The 20,385-nt window shown below is 37.1% G+C and overlaps 1 protein-coding gene across 1 annotated transcript in view; it reads left to right on the top strand.

The window, feature by feature from the left end:
- PLEKHH2 (pleckstrin homology, MyTH4 and FERM domain containing H2) overlaps window positions 1-20,385 on the top strand; it is a 61,617-nt gene that overhangs the window by 15,890 nt on the left and 25,342 nt on the right. The window contains exons 3-15 of the mRNA XM_049833850.1: window positions 3,509-3,571; window positions 4,616-4,765; window positions 5,214-5,297; window positions 6,789-6,870; window positions 9,270-9,452; window positions 11,227-12,215; window positions 13,232-13,307; window positions 13,796-13,890; window positions 14,524-14,668; window positions 16,877-17,013; window positions 18,102-18,212; window positions 18,475-18,561; window positions 20,068-20,226. Of these exons, the coding sequence (XP_049689807.1) occupies window positions 3,509-3,571; window positions 4,616-4,765; window positions 5,214-5,297; window positions 6,789-6,870; window positions 9,270-9,452; window positions 11,227-12,215; window positions 13,232-13,307; window positions 13,796-13,890; window positions 14,524-14,668; window positions 16,877-17,013; window positions 18,102-18,212; window positions 18,475-18,561; window positions 20,068-20,226 (2,361 nt within the window). The remainder of the gene's footprint in view (window positions 1-3,508; window positions 3,572-4,615; window positions 4,766-5,213; window positions 5,298-6,788; window positions 6,871-9,269; window positions 9,453-11,226; window positions 12,216-13,231; window positions 13,308-13,795; window positions 13,891-14,523; window positions 14,669-16,876; window positions 17,014-18,101; window positions 18,213-18,474; window positions 18,562-20,067; window positions 20,227-20,385) is intronic.

Here is a 20,385-nt window from a genome sequence, read left to right as displayed (position 1 = left end):
GGTCATCAATATTCAAGTTGCAGCCATAGGTGAGAGTTCTTCGGCACCTGTAAAGCACACTGACCTTTGCCTCCAAATGTGGATATGGCTACAGTTAGCTGCCGCTTCCATTGTGAGGTTAAGTTTAGGTAGTATTCACCTTTTTTAAAAAAAATTATTTTAGGATCATAAGCTATCTATCCATGATCTGAAATTGTCTTTATAGTCACTGGGTAAAGAGAATTTGCCACTGCATTTCATTCTTGACAAGTTCAAAGCATGACTTGTGATTTAAACTATTAGCTATTAGTCCAATCACGTTATTTTCACCTTCTCTCTCTCCTCTCTCTCAGTAATGCTGTGATCATTGCTACCAAACTTCTTACTAACTTAAGAAGATTTAAGGTTAGGTTTTCTTCATTAAGAGAAATCCTTCCCTTGGAACTAGTTCCAATCTTTTGCCCAACAAGTTTGATAACCTTCAGAGTATCCTAAAGCAATAATTTTTTCTCATTAACTTCACAGGTCTATAGAGTAGTAAAGCAGTCAGAGTATAGATTTAAATTTCATTTTTCAGGCAAAACCATTTTGTGGATTGGTTAGAGATTATTTATGCAAATGGAGAAAAAATTACATATTTTAAAAGTTTCATTATTGTTAACAATAGGCACTGCAAAACAAACCTATATAAACTCTAAAGAAAGGGAAGATCAGGACTTAGTAATTGTTATGTAGCATCAAATTATTGAAATGGTGGCCAATTTAATAGGAGTGCTCATGTTTGGTAACTATGGTATTCCATTCTTGCTTAATAATATAGTTTGCACTTTTTTTAACATAAGCTTCCTCAAATAAATTGAAGACCCTTTAGAAATTTTCCAAATAAAGCCTCATTAAGTTGTTGCCAGGAAGCTGACTGACGTATCCATACTTTGAGATTACGCAAAGCTTCTTAGCATACCTTCTTGAAATAGTTAACTCTTAAAGAAGCAAAAATAAACCTTGTTCTTCCATTTTTAATCTCTGAATGCTTTTTTTCTTGGTAATTATTCTCTCAGCTCCTTTGGCTCCTAGCTTTATATTCATCGTAGCAACAGCTTTCTTCAAAGCATATTCTTTGTCCCAGTAGTGTACATGAACATATTATTATGTTCCTGGTCCTGTGCAATAGTATATAGTCCTAGCAAGAGGTGCATTGTGCAGTTTCAGTGCAGAAACGTGGAAGGAACTTAGGTCTCTAGTGCACTGTATTATCCAGCACTCAGATTGTTCTGTAGAAGAGCAGTGCTACTGCTTAATGCTTGTAAAGTGATTCAGTGATTATTAGATACTGCTAGAAAGACTAGTTGTTTTCGGGTTTAAGCCAAGTCAGACCTAGTTGTGCTGCAGTGGCAGCTGAGTGGACCTGGCAAGTGCCATTTTCAGGTTTTATTTCCATTAATTAAATCTGCTAGGTTTCTGATACGACCTTACAGATGAAATTAATTTTACTTATGGGACATAAATAAATTGCCAATTACTGCCATGGCAATCACATGCATTTACAAATTGTTTCACTGTGAAAACTGATGAACAACTTGCTACTCATCAACAATGAATTTCACATTATAAATATCTGAAGGAGTTTTCTGTCATAATACTATAGAATATTAACAGCATTCATTATTTATATAATAGCTGCACTTCTACTTGGTTTAGCATAGTGCTTTTACTACAGTTGAATGTTAGCTGACCATATATTCAGAAATAACCTCGATTTCTGAATCCTCAATTAACTAAAAAAGAAAGTCTTAAAAATGATATTAAAGTGAGTCTTGTAAACCAAACTTCTATTTGAACGTAAAACCAGAAAGACAGATGGAAAGTAACCTTAGAATTCAAAATTCTAAAAATTAATCTCAAAGTTAAAATCTCAACATGAAGTCATATAAATATGAAATTAAATACATGTGACCAGAGAGGAACAAAGAAGGCTCATATCTCTGTCCAGCTGTCCAGACTGTTAGTACGCGATTGACTGGGATGATAATTTCCTGAGAAGTGTTCTTGCAAAACAACTCGTTGGGGACCCGACCATAACCAGGCATATTGTGACATGTTTGTTGCTCTTGTATTAATGGTGTGTTGTGGTATTATGATGTAGACTTTGGGGTTTTTTATTGTATGGGAAAGTACTAGAAGGTCAGTCACAGCTTTTTTTATGTTAGCGAAAACTCATTTTCTCCATTTTCAGTTTTTGATTGATAGAAAATGATGACTCTGTGTCCTTGTCTGGATGAGGTGCTAAAAGTACACAAAACTGTTTCATGTGATTGACAACATAATTGGGAAGAGAAAGAAGGAGACAGAGTGAAAAAGAAACTGAAAGATGCCAGAAATCGAGTACAAGCAGGACAGAATGAAACTGATTATTTTAAAACCAAGCAGTAAGCTGGAAAAGGAATAAATGGTTTTCATTTGCATTATTTGTATGATATGCTTTTCTATGAACAATTTTGAAGCTGAATACTGAGTATCCCAATGTTAATTGTTTAATGTTTCATCCTGTTCAGATGAACTGAAGTCTTAGCTAGGTATTTCCTGAGAACCTGTAAGTCCTCACGTCATGGAATACCTTACATACCTTCTAGTGTTATTTCAAACCACAGTTTACTTTTTAAAGAAGTCATAATTGCATTGTTCACCAAAAGCAGACTAGAGAGCTCTTAACAAAATGTAACAAAATATAAACAAAGTATTTCTTTCTGGCCTCTTCTCTTCCATATTGTTGGAAAAGCTTTCAAAATTAATCATGTAAAATGCAGGGGTTTTCCGAGGCCCACGGCAAAGGTTGTGCCTGTGATTTATTATGCATCATTATAAAGTAACGGATCAGGGTCTCTCACCACTCAAAAGTGACCTGCACTCCTCCATGTTATGCTGGTCTCTGTCATCATCTGTTTCTACTGTGGATTTTCACATTTTTTTTCCATGGAGCACCTGCGTCCACTGTGTCTCTTCAGCCACATACTTCCTTCTTTCACGCAGAGGGTGGAGGAGTCTGGGACAGGCCTTGTAGCACAATTCTTCCCAAGAGCTAAATTTGTCAACTTCAGAAGAATTAGCGGCCATATTGTATAATGTGCCAAGTAGCCTGTGCTCTTGCCAGTTTTCGAAGGACATGAAGGAGCTTAGCACTTTCTAAGACTATGAGCCTGCATGAGGAGAGTTTCAGGGCTATTGTCAAAGGAATGTCTACTCTTGGTTGCAGGGGAAAAAAGTGGTATGTCATATAGCAGCCACAAATTTATACTATGAAGAAAAGTTGTATTAATTTTTTTTTCTGTAGAAGAATCTTAAAGTTTTAATATGGTCATAATGATGAATTATTTTCCCAGTCTGACACGCTGTTTATCATTTTATTTATTTTTACGCTCCTGCACACAACCTGTCTTTTCTTTTTTCAAAACAGACCATGAAAATACGTTTCATTGTGGTATCTCTGGCAGAAGGCACGGTCATTTTACTACATGTTTTTATGTATCTACAGATGCAGCAGCTTGAGAAACAAGTTATAGATGCTGATCGTCAAGCAGAGAGAGCTTTTCAGCAGGTATATATATAAATAGAAAAATAACTCCACTAGCTATGTGCATGTTATAGTAATGAAGGGAAATACAGAAAATTGCTATTTTTCTTAGGTATTGCTTAAAAGGGAGAATACAGTTTCTTTTTACATCTATTAATTGGTCTTACAGAGATGTTCTAACACCTTTCTCTGCTCAATATCCAGTTCAGTTCAATAAAGTCAAAGGTAACAGCACAAATCAAAAATCGATACACGTAATAGCTTCTTCATTGATGCATCTTGCGTCTTTGATATACAACGCACATGGAAACAAAAGGAGAGGAACAGTGACCTATTTTAGAAAATCTGTAAGAAAATAAAGCGAGGCTATCCAATACAGTCTCTAAATAGGATTATTCCATGTTGTTTGTTCTTCTTGTAGAAGTTACATCAGCTAAAGAATGAGATCATGGCTAAATATTTAACCAAAGTTGCCTTTGATTCCAAATGGCAGATACTGCTACTGCAGACATTTTATGGACATGTCTCTGGTATTACCTAAAAATCCTTTGTATCTTACTGTGAGACAGATAGAAGCTGAAAATTGTAAGAAAAAAGATGTTTGTGTACTAATGTGGAGTTAGAAAATGTTCCTGACTCCAAGCTAAGTACTTCTTAGCCATTTTTTAGCATGCTTGTGTTAAGTTGTTGGTTTTTTTCACACTGTGCAATTGTTTGTTTATTTAAACATCATTTATTAAGCCTATCAACAACTTCCTATACATACATTGCATTCTTCCCATATTGGCATTTCTAACAGCTTCTGTGTTACAAACCTAGAAGCCTCTCACTGATACTAACAAAATCCGTATAAGGTCTATCACTGTTTTGCTAGTCCTATTGGTATGAGATGCCTAGGGTGACATAAGGAACTCTGGAATTTCTTCTCAAATAGGCGTCAGAACTTTGCAGGGTTGTCTTGAATCTTAAGTGTGGGGGCAATTTTAACAGTCCATTTTGTGATTAAATGACTACCTTGAACTTGGAGTATTATGTTTGTTAAAGTCTTGTGTTTGACCTTCCAAATAGGTGCAGGTCATGGAAGAAAAATTAAAAGCAGCTAATGTTCAAACGAGCGAATCAGAAACCAGGTTATATAAAAGATGTCAAGATCTGGAGATCCTGATACAAGATAAAAATGACATAATACAAAAATTGGAGCAACAACTTGAAGAACAGGTTAGAAATAATGGTGTAATAAAAGATGAGCATCAGTTCCATTCCTAATTACACAAAAGGAAAATAAAAATTAAGATCAATAGAGGACAGAAAAGTTTAGCATTATTTCTGTTGTTTGATTAAAGAGGTTCCCATTAGAAGTATATCATCTGAATAAGGTTTATTCACTTGAAAATTATGCTCTGGCTTCCTTTGAAAGAACATCTAACTTTTAAGAGGGGAAAGGTGTTCTTCCTCTTCACTGTCTCCTCTGAAGAGCTTTCATTTTTCCTAGAGGAGAAAGGAATGGCAGCCTTTGTGAAGGGCATATTCATCTTTTTTTTTTAAATCACCATGTATTGCCCAGGAGACTGAATTACTTCAAGCAATCTTAGCATTTGTGTCTGAAGGTACTACTCAGGCAGACTGTAATACTCAGTGAAAAATATGCTTGTCAATTTTTTTCCAGAAGCAAATAAGACTGCAAGAAGCAAAAATCATAGAAGAAAAAGCAGCTAAAATAAAAGAATGGGTGACAGTCAAGCTCCATGAGGTATAACTCTTGCTACAGTACTTATACAGAAAATATAATGGTGTGACTGGATATCCCTTAGGCTTTTTGGCTGTTAAAGAGCTTTGTGCCGTAGTAAAAAAAAAGGCTTCCCAGTTTCATTGATCTATATAGTTATTTGCTTGAAAGAGGAAACATGAAAACAATAGCACAGAGAGCAGAGTATCCATGTCACTTAAATTCTGATATCTTAATTTGGTCAGCTAATATATCTGGGTCCTCTTCATGGAGAAAAGGCCTGTAACTGCTCTGTGGAAGGTCTGCTTATCTCCACTAATTGAGAGAGATTAGCTGGCAAACTGAGCTTGCTCAAGCAGATGCCTGAAGTGTGAATAATCCCCAGAAAGCTGACCAAGTCTGCTGGGGCCTGGCAGAAAAAAGGACTTGATAATTTTTTATTTTCCAATGCCCACAGTACTCCTAATCATGAACAGTTTCAGGGGCACCAGTTCTATTCTCAAAAGAAACCAGTTGTCTCCCTTGTTTCTCTGCTGTGGTGACACAACCATGTCTTTGCCCTGCCTGTGGCTGCCAGTTTTGGTGTGCAGCTGTGCTTTCTCCTCCCTTGTGTGTATAGAATTTAAAGTTGCCCGTAAAAGTTAAAATCCTACTCTGTTGTGGTTAACTGGAAATTATACTCACTCCAGTTGAAAAACAATTAAATCATTATTTTTAAAGTAGGAAACTAGAAGTAACATTTACTATTAGTTTGTGAGGGGAGTTTTTGAAATCATTGAATACAACTGCAATTAAGTTTAGCTAAAATTATCTTGAAAAAGTTTAGAAAAAATTAAATATGACTTGGTTTGAAACATGGAGAATCTCAAGCTAGTTTTGCAGAGGTGGCTAAGTGCCACCCTATGGAAAGTGGTATTGCTGGCTCCCGTCTGTGTGATATGGGATACTCAGATTCAGACTTTCCCTTTGCATAATTTGCTGGAGTTTGAACCAACATCTTTTACCTCCTGGTGGTGGGCTATAGCAGTGGGTTCTTCTTTTTTTTCTTCCTGTAGAAGGTCTTCTGCTCTGTATAAAGTTTTTCGGTACCTATTTTTTTAATCTTTGCTGTGGAGTGGTAGGAGGCATTAGCACCATCATTTCCTCTAATTCCGCTGCTTGCTCTTAGGTTTGCCATGTGGCATAAAAGTTTGTAATTCTAGCCTTCTGCCTTCATTAAAAATGCCAATGCAGATTTCTTTTTTTCTTAATTATGAAGGCTTTTTAAAGCAGTCTTGGGTTTGCTTGGTCAGGAGAATGATTTTAACAGAAGTAGAGCAAATAATCATTGCAGGGAATTTCATTATTCAGAATAAACAAATGCCTAGACTGGCATTAAGAGAAGTAGCTGAGAGGAGCTTACCATTTGAACTAGCTTTATCCTTAGTCAGGCAGAAATTCATAGAAAATCTGAATGATGTAATGACTTTAAAAATTGTTTCACTGGTGGCTGAGATTACATTTATATGCTTTTAGTTAGAGGTGGAAAATCAGAACCTTCGCTTGATCAACCAAAAGCAAACCAAAGAGATGAAAACAGTACAATCTAAACTGCAAGGTAAATGTACAAATCTTTTAAAAACTTCTCTATATCTGGCATACTTCTTTCTATTCCCTATTAATTTGTGCATCTGCATAATTGAAATATTCTGTGAAATCACAAATATTTCAGTTAGTATGAATTAACATCAAAGTGACTGTACATGAAGCTGTTAGATAAGCAATAATTTAATTTTTATTAAAAATACAAAGAAGTCACAGCTTGTTTTTTGTTGGGTGAACAGGTGTCTGTTATTTAAAAGGTTCTGCAAGTAGTAAGATTTGACTGGATTTATGTCAGATCTTTGGTTTCACTTCTTTATAGCATAGGTGGTCCTAGCACTATTAAGGAATAGATGAATGTCAGTCTGCATCTGCTTTTTCTAGCAAATGCTCAGCTGGAAATCAGAATTCTGATCAGATTTTTTTAAGTACTACATTTGACTACAGTGATCCAAAACCTTAATTCAGCCACAGTATCACCAGGTTCCTCTCTAAGTGGATATAGTTAATTTAAAAATAATAAAATGTAAATATGGGAAAGGGGAATATCACCTCCAAGGAGCATTATTTTGCATTAATCAAAGTTGAATTTTATTTGCCACCATGTTGCCTGTTCACTCTTAAGTCTCTCTGAAGGTTCCCACAGTCCTCTCCATACTTAGTTGACCTGACAACTTAACTATCATCTGAAAATCTTGTTACTTTGCTACCTAGCCCTCATTTCTTGATAAGGTATCTCATGTATATATGTACATACACAGACATTTAGAAATGTATGTATATGTGTATATATACATGCATGTACACTTGTAATATGCATAATATATGAAAATACAAATATTTACAAAATACTGTCATGGTTTAACCCCAGCCAGCAACTAAGCACCACACAGCCACTCACTCACTCCTCCCCCCCAGTTGGGATGGGGAGGAGAACTAAGAACAAGTAAAACTCATGGGTTGAGATAAGAACAGTTTAATAATTGAAATAAAAACAAAATAATAATAATAATGATGAAGATAAAAAGAGAGTGAAATGTAACCCAAGAAAGACAAGCAATGCGCAATGCAATTGCTTACCACCTACTGACCGATCCTCAGCCAGTCCCCAAGCCGCGATCCACTTCCCCTGGTCAACTGCCCCCAGTTTATATACTGGACATGATGTCATATGGTATGGAATATTCCTTTGGCCAGTTTGGGTCAGCTGCCCTGGCTGTGTCCCCTCCCAGCTCCTTGCGCCCCTCCAGCCTTCTTGCCAGCTGGGCAGGAGAAGCTGAAAAATCCTTGACTTAGTCTAAACACTACTTGGCAACAACTGAAAACATCAGTGTGTTATCAAGATTCTTCTCATACTGAATCCAAGACATAACACTATAGCAGCTACTAGAAAGAAAATTAACTCGGTCCCTGCCGAAACCAGGACAAATACATACATAGACAATATGAAGCTTTTAAACTAAGATGCACCTCTGTGTTAATGGGGAAACTGGATTGGTTTGTTTCTTTGCTATTTTTTGATCAGTAGCAATTCTATATACTTCAGCACTTAACAGCTTTAGTCATCCTCTTCTGCAAGATCTAGTCAAAGGCTTTTTGAGACACTAAGAATTTGTCAGCTGGTTTCAACACACATTTCCTGATATGCTCAAAAATATTGAGAAATTTATTACCATTTGCAGTGTCCATGCTGGTAACAGGCTATATATTATGATCATGTGGTACTGTTTTAAACAGCTTACAGGTATGGATAAGGGCCTTTTGTTCCTGGATCTGTCACAGAACTTTTTATAAACAGGGATGGATAGCATTGTTTCCTATCAGTTTCTGGCAGAATAGCTGTCCCTAAGGACAGATTTCATATTCTCGAGGCAGTTAAACATTTTATGCTTTCACCTTCTCTTGAAGTCCTCCATACATACCTTCTAAGCCTGCTAACTTATTCCTTTATATTTGCTGTAGCATGTATTACAGATTCTCTTAATATTTTTATCTGAAGGGAAGGCCATCACATATTTTAGTACTATTGTTCTAAAGTCTTTCCCATATTATATATCCTAAACCAATCCACAGGTTTAATTTCAGTCACAGCAGAATAAAATCAGGGATTTCCACTAGGTTTTCATTCTGTATTAAGTGCATGTTTTATACCTTATTGCTGTGAAATTGTTAAGGGAGAATTTTTTCTTTCTTTGTATGGTAAAAAATCAATCTTTAAGAACTTGAAATGTAGCTCTGGGTTTCTTTTGACATGGGGAGGTATCAGGTAGATTTTTATTCTTGTAATTTTTTTATTATCTTTTTGCTAAATTTTAATTATCTTAAAAAAAACCACTTCACACTGCAAAGTAAAGAGACAGGTAGCATAACTTGCTGTATCCCATTAACACAAGATTTCTGAATTATATTCTTCAGAAGCTACGGGCAAGAAATCGGTTAATTCAACACAAAAACCTGGAGAGTTTCAGCGACTAAGCAGTTTGACTTTTGGATGCTTTTCAAATAGAGCAAGAAGTCCTCAACCATCTCCTAAGTTTGAAGAAATAAGCAAGTCTTCATCTAAAGAGTCAGACTACACTGAAGGCAAAAACATGCTAGGTACTTAGTCACCAATACTGCCATTTTATTCTGACACAGGTGGAAAACTAAAATCGACAATTATGTCAGTGTATCCAAACCAGCTATTTTCAAAGTACATAGCAGTACTCTCTCCCTCTTTAATGCTAGTCTCTATAACTAGGAAGAAATCCTGTTGAGCACTAGAGTCTCCATAATACCGCTAATACATTGTTTGGCAGCATGCAGTGGCTGACAGGTACTTTGGCTGCAAAGGAAAGGATTTGTTGTGGCCCGGGTTTGCTCCCCAATAGCGTAAGGAGTTTACAGCTGCCAATCCCCCAGGGAGGGCTGTTAATTTTTATGCCTGTGTAGATTCTCACGTAAGTCCAGTTTCTGTATTTTGTCTATGCTATCATTGATGTCCCAGTGTTAGTTTTATGCCCTAACTCAATGAGATCAACTCAGTAATCTTTCATTAGTATGATCAAAGTCAGAAATAACAGAAGGGAGTCTCAGGCATCTTTTCGCACCATCGTTTCCTATCCAGAGAAGGAGAGAGGTCCCTGATCAGTTCATACAATTTCCCCAACAAGCCCTGAAGTCTGGTGATGCCAGCAAATTGGTGTGCTGTTAAGCTATTATAAACGTAAGCAAGTCCATTGCAGTTTGGTACTTCCCTTAAGCTGTGAAAAGCTCAGGAAGAAGACTGTTGCTCTAGTCCTTCATTTGAGTCCCACAGTACTATTTATGACCTCAGCATTTTCTCCACAGTTAATCATGGTACCCAAAATTGCAAGTTGAGTTCTGTAGAAAATCAGACACTGAAGTACTTCCTATTAATATTTTGTATATTTATATTATACCAACTTCATTGTAAAGGTGGGTATGTATTATTATTTCCATTTTTATAGATGAGGGAATTGAAGTAAGAATCTTTTTTCAAGGGAAAGTATAAGAAATAGAACCTTAGGCTTGCCCAGATGGAAACAGATCAACTTTTGTGACTTCATTACTTTTATGTGGACTAAATTAAAATCTTTGGCTTATCTAATCCACTTTAACTTCATACAGCTATTTAACCTTAACTTTTCCAAGTGTCTCTGTAGAAAAGCCCTAGTTCTTGCATCTGTTTTAACTCAGGGGGAGCACATAGATGTCACTGATGTGCTGCAAGCTATAGCTCTGTCTTGCAAAACCAGGTAAAATTGAACAGCAGAAGCAAAACTCTTTTTAATACAGCATCTTTCCCTAAGCATCCTTCATGAGCCTCTCCTGTGTATCTTAAGCATTCACCACTGGGAATACAATAACAGCTTGCAGAAGAAAGTTCTGTGTATAAACACTGTAGAAATGCTCAGAATACTTGATTTGTTAATGAAAATCTTTTCTGACAAGCTTTTATTAAACTTTGATTTTTCCTTAGATTTAATAAAGCAGCTAAATTTATATACCCTCTTAATTCTTTGGGGTTTGGGGGGGGGGGGTGTTTGTTTGTTTGTTTTCATACATATGTGGTTTACCTTAAAATATGGTTCCACTCTGCTTATCTTTACATTTATTGCCATTTTTAGTTTGGCTAGAACTTTGAGTAATGTCTGGTACAATTTTTGGGAAACATCATTGCAACTTCAGTTGCATTCAAAAATTTACAATATTTTTCTTAAGGTTTATTATTTACAATATTTTAAAACTTAAATGAGCTTGTGCATTTGAAATTATTACCTACTTACTACTTGCAGAAATGATGACAAAATCCTTCAGCAGTCAAGTTTGCTAAAGTAATTTTCTCATGTTCATTATATTTCTCCTCTAGAGAAGGATATCCTGGAAACTACCTTTGCTGGTCCTGCACACGAGGCCAATAAAGGTCAGAAGTCATTGCAACAAAGTTCCTCTGGATCAGAGCAGAACAAAAATGTGAGAACAAGCTGTTCATCCAAAGATATAGACAGTGACATGTCAAAGAACTCCTGCACTACTGGGAGTGACTGGAGCTCAGACGAGGATGGAGGAGACAATAAAGGACTGAAATCCAGGTGTGCATCGACTCTTTCAAGCCACACATCTGAGGGGAATGCAAGGTACAGTAGAGTGGGAAGTGAAATGTATTTGACAGCATCTGATGACAGTAGTTCTCTATTTGAAGAAGAGAGTTTTGGTGTTCAGAGGACTCAGCAGAAGAAGTTATACTCCTGGCAGCAAGGGTCCCAAAGAAAAGGCCAGAACAATCCAGGTGGAAAGTGCAACTCTGACTTCACAAGTAAAAAGAAAGACCAAGATAGTTCTTCAGATGAGCTGAATAAGAAATTTCAGTCTCAGAGGCTAGATTATTCATCCTCATCCAGTGAGGCAAATACCCCAAGTCCAATTTTAACCCCTTCTCTGACACCCAAACACCCAATTCTAGCAACTTCTGCGGGTTCTCAATGCACAACGCCATCAGATTCTCCCTCAAATTTGCCACCTCCAAAGTTACGGACTCCCAATGTATTTAGTATAAATTCAGCATTAGCAAAGAAACATCTAAGCCAGCCCCAGTTGAGTTCTGACAGGATGTTTGGTAGAAATAGAAATGCCATAAGCATGATACGTCCGTGGAGACCTCAGGAAACAGACATTGATCTGGTGGATGGAGAAGATACTGATATTTTAGAGAAAATGGAGATTGGTTGCGATGAAGGAGTTTTTACCTATGACTGCACTGAAACACAAAATGCTGAAGCCCAGGAACCTTGTGATACAACAAAAAAGGGTGCTAGCAACAAACCTCCAACCCCTCCATTACATCGATTTCCATCCTGGGTAAGTATAATTATTTTTCATACTGGTGAAACTAACTCATTCTTGTGCCTCTCTTCTATGATTTTTGTTGCCTCTACCTTTCTTATTCTCTGTTTGATGACAAGACAGGGTGTTACCTTAATTGGAACTAGGCAAGTTTGATTTGAAGCGCAGTATTTCTGCCGTTGAAAAACATAGTCACTATTCTTGTAGATAGGACCGATATTTTTCATGTCAGATCTAAGTTACATATGTCCTTTTGAGTGTATCAAAGAAGGTAATGTTTGTGACTGCATTTATTTATTTATCTTAACACCATTAGAGCCTAAGAGTACTGGTGTCAATGCCTTTGCTATAACCATTGTACCGCTCACAATCTAGACAATTAAGTCGGCAGAAGACTTAACTTCAGACTGACTAAACTACAGATTACAGAAGTTATTGATCACATTTCCAAGTAAAATTCTAAAGCCATCAATAAGGGAATTAAAATAGATGTTAATATGTCTTACACAAAATCCAAAATTAACTCTGTCAGGACTCACTGAATCTGCAGTTCCACAGTCAGAGATGTATTAATGACTCAAAAATGAATAATGCTTTAATATAACAGCTTCTCTATGTATATATTTTATTGCATATTTTTTCATTATAGTTTTTCTTATCCTGGCCTTTTAACACAAAATGGTTGAAAAGTTGCCTCCTAATGGCATTTCTTTCTTCTTAACATACAATCTTCCATTGAAAAATATTCTCACTATAGCTTCTTTGGCCTCTGATAATAGTATTTTTAAAAATAAGTTACCTACAGGGCAAGCATTGTGTGAAAAAAAGTTGAAACAGACTATGGATATGATGGGTATGGCATATAAAACAAGAGAGCATTTTTCAGCTGCTACTGATGATGCCATTTTATCAACCATTTTATCACATTGTTGCACTAACACAAAGACTAGAAGGCTATGGGGAGGCTAAACAGAAGAAAAGTAATTGTTGTGTTTTAATTATCTACCATCAAATCCATTCTGCTTGTATAGGAAAGCAGAATTTATGCTGTAGCGAAATCTGGTTTAAGGATGTCTGAAGCTTTCAGCATGGAATATCTTAACAAAAGTAAGTGGTTTAGCTGTTCATTCTCTCATCAACAAGAACTCTCTTCTTAATGGTGATTTACAAGCAAGGCTCAAATGTCCCATGTTCTTCTAAGATATTTTTGTGAAGATGAAGTTATCTGCTATTTAAAACCTAGAAGATCTTTGGTTATCTTTCCATTGTCTTCTATTACCTTGTTTCCAGACTTTGTGCTGAATTTGTACTTTGTTCACTCCAGTTTTCTTTGCAATTCATTTTGAAGATTCTATACCAGGTACCAAGGTAAGAGAATAAACTTCCAATTTAAAAAGGGTTAGTGGTCATGACTACAATTTATTTATACTCCTTAAAACCATTGTAAATTTCAAAAAGCTATAAATCTCAAATCCAAAACAGTTGAGTTAGTTAGCTTTTTATAGCAGTTATACAATGCAAAAAAATTACCTTTTAATTTGGTTAATTGAGGGGTAAATTAGGAAGGTCATTTATGAAATATGTTGCTTTTTTAGGTGCTGTTTCACTAACTTCATACTCCATATCTGGATTATATACATCTCTGATATATAAGAATATGACCACTCCTGTCTACACCACTTTGAAAGGGGTAACTGTATTAACGTTTAAAGGAAATATTTAAATACCACTAGGCTTCACATTCAGGAACTTGTTTCACATTTGATGCTACCATGCCAAATATGTCATAAGATGATGTTTAGAGATCACAGAACCCCAGAAGTAATGGAAATGTCAAATAGCTGGAAAAAAAAATTATTGCTGCTTATAAAATGTTACTAGCCCAGGTCAGTTCTTCTTAGGTTCCTTGCTGATTTTTTCCAAAGGCTTGTTAATTATTAAACAGAGAAACATGGTGTTCAATGCCATAATTAAAAGGGTGTCTATGTGCAGAAATGTCTTTGTGTCAGTGCCAAAGCTGTTTATAGTCAGATAGCCAGCAGTAACTAATCACAGCATTGTTTGTTTTCTGGCAGCCTTTTGTGATTTGGAAAGACCCACCCCTTGAGCTACCTCAGGTTTCAGTTTTAAAGTGTGGGGGTGGTTGAGTACACAGAGGGCAGAGGGAATTCAGTTTTCTGTTAATATTTGTGTGCCAAAACTCACAACCCAAGTAAGAACAGCTTTGAATGTTATGAAGCCAGCAGAGCTCTGTCACACTTTTAAGGAAATGACTGATACCCTTTCTGCAAGGTATCAAAGAATGTTGTGCTAATTTCTGCAGAAAGCAACTCAAATAAGCAACAGCCCATTTATAGATGAGTCGTCAGGATCTGAGGAAGAAGACAGCTCTCGGTCCAGCTCAAGGACTTCTGAGTCTGATTCTCGAAGTAGAAGTGGTCCGGGTAGTCCTCGGGCTATGAAACGAGGTAGGCAAAAAGGAGTAACTTCTGGTAAGTTGGGAAGACTAGATAGTTTAAATGATCTTCTTAGAAATAGATTTCTTCCTTAAATAGCATGGACATCTTAAATCTAGGCTTTTACCTCAGCTATCAAAGCCTAGATCTATTACTCAAGCAGGAGAAAGGACTGTTATACATGGCTTTCTTTTTATTGCTGTTATTAGAGATGTCTTTTTAAGGCATTAATCTAGTAGCTGGCTGTTGTCATGAGGGAAAAGTGACTTGTACATTTAAAGAAAGAAGCTCAATTCTATCTATACTCTCATGCCAAGGACTTCCTATGACCTTTAACTGTAGGTAGGTAAAAATGACGTAGAAAAAAGTAATTGCCATCATAAAAAAACCCCATATATATCCAAGTTTATAAAACAAAGTAACAGTTTCATGTGATCAGAAAGCAGGTGGAAAAGTTCCCTTAACAGAGTATTTGGTTCTGTCAACTCATGCAGTAAAGGACTTCTTTAATTTTTACAGCGATTTTCTCAAGGTCCTGTGCAAAGATTTAGTTAAAACACTTGAATCCAGTAATGTTCTGTCTTTGTGGAGGACAAATCTCACAGCTCTAGGTAATTGTGTGGTTTCCATCTGCAGAATGAAAATAGTATGCTTCATAACATTGAAAGATATAATGCTTCCTCATGGGGTGACAGTATCAATGTTATATCCCTGCGATTTCTTCGCTGGGTAAACCAAGGGAGACTAAAATGTAAGATGCCAGTGAGGCCAAGTGTCAAGATCCTTCATTATGCATTGCTTTAGAAATGCAAAATAACATTATTTGGTAGTCTCTGTTACACATGTTAAAATCCCAGTTAGCAGGAGCTCTGCTCAGTCACGCTTGAGCAGGTAGATATAGCCATGTTTCCACTAGGAGTTTTCCACTGCCAGCCATACCTGGCCTGGAGTCCTGTTTCCAGTGGTGCAGTTATGGTTTTGCTACATTAGTGTGAAAAGGACCCATAGTTCCTGCTTCCCAGGAGCTCCCTCTTGCTGAGCAAAAACCAGTGCTGTGGCTGCAGAGGCATCTCATGTTACATGCTTGCACAACAGGAAAGGTAAATTAGCTAATTTAATACCTGGTTTCACCTACAATTTGTGTCTGTAAAATGGAACCATTCCTTTTGTTCATGCTTTCTTCTCATAAAATAGTCCTTGCATTGTTTCATGCATGGAAGCCTTTCTTAACCACAAAACATAAATGTACATATCTTTGTTGAGAACACACTGTTTAAAAATCTAGGCAGCCACAAATTTCACTAGGTGCATAATTAGTTTGCTGCATATTTGTTATTAAAGATCCTACATGAGAAGAGAAGAACCCACCCTGAAAGCCGAGGTGGCTTACCAAAGCAATAAATGAGAAAAGTTGGGGTTTTTTTAAATATAATTTGCAAATTAGTTTGGAAATGAATGAAACAAAGGAAACAAAGCATCTTCACCTCAATCTTGGAGAGTAACCTTTCGGCGTAGAACACTAGTCCTTACAAAATGACATGTTCACATGTTTGAAAATAATTATTTCTATGATGAATAAGGAGTAGTTTGAATTTTTATTGCTGATTCACTAGAATTGAAAACAGGGTGCATTTTTTTTCAGGATTAAAGCTAATAAACTCTAAAAAAATTCCTGAAATCTGAAATTCAGATTTTTAGAAAACATCAGTATAAAAATTCATACTAATTGCAAAATAAAGACAGTCACCTACAGCTTCAGCATATAGCAGATCTTTAGCACAGCTTTATACACAAGCAGCTGCATGAGAAATTCAGATACTAGACTGAATGATAGAAGGGGGAAAGGGAAAGTTGCTTAGTTGAATTAAAGATCCTGTATTCATTTTCTAGAGTGAGTGTGATGCACAGCACTAACTCCCTCCTTAAAAAAGCTGTAGTAATATAACAGAAGTTGATAATATATAGAAGACATTTATTTGGTGTTTCATTTGAAGTGACTTAAACTCTGCTTAATTATGAAGAAAATGGGATTTGGGTATTAGCACTGTGCTAATAGTTTGATATGCTCATATTTTAAAAAATGCCTGGTTCCTGATGGATTTATGCTGATACTTGTGTTTGCCTGCAGATCCTACTCAGATATTCTTTCTGCATGGATATTCTGATCTAATTTGTTTCTAATTAAAAAAGTAAAGAAACATCTTTCTTCTTTTAATGCAGGTGTGTCTCTGTCTTCTGTGACCTCAGAAAGTGACTATGCTATTCCTCCAGATGCATATTCAGTAGATACAGACTATTCAGAGCCAGAGCAGAAACTTCCTAAGACCTCTTCCTCATCTAGTGATAATGGAAAAAATGTGAGTACTGAAGTTCTGTGAAGAAGTGTACCTTTATGTTCAAAGGCTGCTACCAAATCTCTATATTCAATAGTCTTGCTGACTCACAGACTGCCTTATGAGTACAAATAGCAAAATATACCAACAATAAGTTAGCCACATAAGGCTATAATGATTGATGGAAAGTGGAGGATAATTCCAAGCTTTCTGTGTAATGAGCGGAAACAGGTAGACAACTCCAGAAGACAATTCAAAGCACTTAAGATTTTCCTTTCTTGGAACAAGATCTGGTATCAGATTGCATATGAAATACTAAAATCAGCTTAAAATTATTATTTGAATATTCAGGGAAATAGAACGGCATTCCAGTGAAGGAGCTGGAGGCATCAGTAGAAATCTATGTGCAGTAATACGTTTCTATAGTTTCCTCATACAGGGAAAACTTTACGCATCAGAGAAATCATAAGTAGAGCAACATGCAAGGACAGGTCAAAGAAACCAAACCATTGTGGGGTATTTTTATGTCTCTGGGAATTTTTTAATGGCCTGTGTTAGTAGTTAGTGTCTTAACATACTGGATTGACTGCCTGGTGATGAAGATAGATGGTGATTTTAAGCTTTCTTCACAGAGCAAAACTGTGAACTCTGTTCCACAGGTGTACGCACTAAAAGTATGTATTGTGCAGAGCTCTGAATTAGAGTGCTCTATATCTGGTCTGTAGGTTAGGCCCTGAAGTTGGGAAAAAAAATACATTTACATTGTATTCATTTCGTTCCTTGTTTAATATAAATAATTAGAAAGTACAATCAGGAATCATCGTATTCTTCATTTTTTTATATAGTTCTGGGCAAATCACTTACTTCCCTCCATGTACTATAACTGTAAGTAGGGATATTAATTAGTTATCCCACATGCATGGCGTTTGTCTTAATGATGCTTGTAAAAACTTTGTTGTTGGACTAGAAGTCTCATCAAATACTGTAATTATTATTTAGCATGCTTTTAAGTCATTAAAATATCTCTCTCTGTGTGTATTTATACATATCTCTGAGGGGTATATGTATATATGTGTACCTAACTACTTTTTATCTAACTTCTAAATAATCAGGAACCTTTGGAAAAATCTGGGTATCTGTTAAAAATGGGTGGTAAAGTAAAGACCTGGAAACGACGGTGGTTTGTGCTTAAAGGAGGTGAATTACTATACTACAAATCTCCCGTAAGTACATGTAACTTATCTGCTATTTAATATTAGATTGTTTTCACTGAGAATCTAGGCGTGCTAGAAGGAAAAGAAATGTATTCCTGGTTTCTGAGATGTTAGAGAGTGATTCAGGACTCAGTTCCTCAAGAGGTGTACAAGGTACTCAATGTCTAACTAGGAACTATTTATCAAGATTAATGTTTAAATGAATTCTATAACTAATTATTTCTATTTGTTGGTAGATTTAAAATATTCTTTTTCCATTCTTTCCATACAGAGTGATGTCATTCGAAAACCTCAAGGTCAAATTGAGTTAAATGCATCTAGCCACATTGAAAGGGGTGATGGAAAACAAACAATTCAGGTGCCTGCTTTTCTCATCTGTGTTTCAGCGGGTATCTATTCCCTCCATCCCAAAAACCAACCCCTTGTTCCAGTCCCTATTGCACTGGAAGTCCAAGCTTGGACTTGGAATTAATCAGTGCCCTTTGTTTGAAACCAAAAAAATCATTTCAGTTACAGAAACTATAAAAAGGCCTACATGTAGTCTTGTTTGTATTGCTACAAAGGTCAAGTCATCACATCTGAGATACAAAGAGTGGTGTTGGGGCCAGCCATTAGGGTTGAGAGAAGTTGTTTGTCTGAAAGGAGATAAATTGAGTTTTCTCAACTCTGCTGTCCTGGAACTTTTCAGATAAAGCCCTATAAAGGGTCTGTCTGCTCTGCCTGGCCACGGAATGTTTTGTTAATGAAAAGTACTTCGGGGAAAATAATGCCCCCAAGGTTGTGAAACTACATTGGGTGGTATATGTTACAGTATATGTGGAGACCGGTGAGGAGTGGCATTCCTCAGGGGTCGGTATTGGGACCAGTGCTTTTTAAAATCTTTGTCGGCAACGTGGACCGTGGGATCAAGTGCACCCTCAGCAGGTTTGCTGACAACACCAAGCTGCGTGGTGCAGTCAACACGCTGGAGGGAAGGGATGTCATCCAGAGGTACCTTGACAGGCTTGAGAGGTGGGCCCGTGCAAACCTCATGAAGTTCAACAAGGCCAAGTGCAAGGTCCTGCACATGGGTTGAGGCACTCCCAAGTACAAATACAGGCTGGGCGATGAGTGGATTGAGAGCAGCTCTGAGGATAAGGACTTGGGGGTGTTGGTTGATGAGAAGCTCAACATGACATGCAGCCTAGAAAGCCAACCATATCCTTGGCTGCATCAAAAGAAGCGTGACCAGCAGGTCGAGGGAGGTGATTCTTCCCTTCTACTCTGCTCTCTTGAGGTCCCCCCTGCAGTACTGCATTCATCTCTGGGGCCCCCAACATAAGAAGGACACGGACCTGTTGGAGTTAGTTCAGAGGAGGGCCACGAAGATGATCAGAGGGCTGGAGCACCTCTCCTCTGAAGACAGGCTGAGGGAGCTGGGTTTATTCAACCTGGAGAAGAGAAGGCTCTGGGGAGACTTCACAGCAGCCTTCCAGTACTTAAAGGGGGCCTACAGGAAAGCTGGAGAGGGACTTTTTACAAGGGCATGTAATGATAGGAAAAGGTGTAGTGGCTTTAAACTGAAAGAGGGTAGATTTAGATTAGATGTAAGGAAGAACTTCACTGTGAGGGTGGTGAGGCACTGGAACAGGTTGCCCAGAGATGTGGATGCCCCATCCCTGGAAGCATTCAAGGCCAGGTTGGATGGGACTTTGCGCAACCTGGTCTAGTGGGAGGCATCCCTACCCATGGCAGGGGGGTGGAACTAAGTGATCGTTAAGGTCCCTTCCAACGCAAACCATTCTATGATTCTATGTTACAACCCCCACACTGTAGGGTCAAATGTATAATGTTCTTAAAGCTCAACTCTTCTGTTACTACATAGCTGACCACAGAAAAACGAACATACTACCTGACTGCAGATTCTCCCAACATCTTAGAAGAATGGATCAAAGTACTACAGAATGTTCTTAAAATACAGGCTGCCAGCCCACTTTTCATACAGCCAGATATCAAGCCAACCATGAAAGGGTTACTTACAAAGGTAGGAACACTTTTCTTCCCCCAATCTGCTTTATTCAATATTTCTTAAGAATAGGATCTAGATCAAAATGGCCCTACAATAAATTAAATATAAGCAAAACAGACATGCATTTGGTTTCCCAGCACTTTACAATGTGAACAATCCAGAAGGACCACCAAC

The sequence above is a fragment of the Accipiter gentilis genome, chromosome 30 (assembly GCF_929443795.1).
Source record: "Accipiter gentilis chromosome 30, bAccGen1.1, whole genome shotgun sequence".
Lineage (NCBI taxonomy): Eukaryota > Metazoa > Chordata > Aves > Accipitriformes > Accipitridae > Astur > Astur gentilis.
Note: the sequence above shows the minus strand (reverse complement) of the source record. Positions and strands in the feature narration are given on the sequence as shown.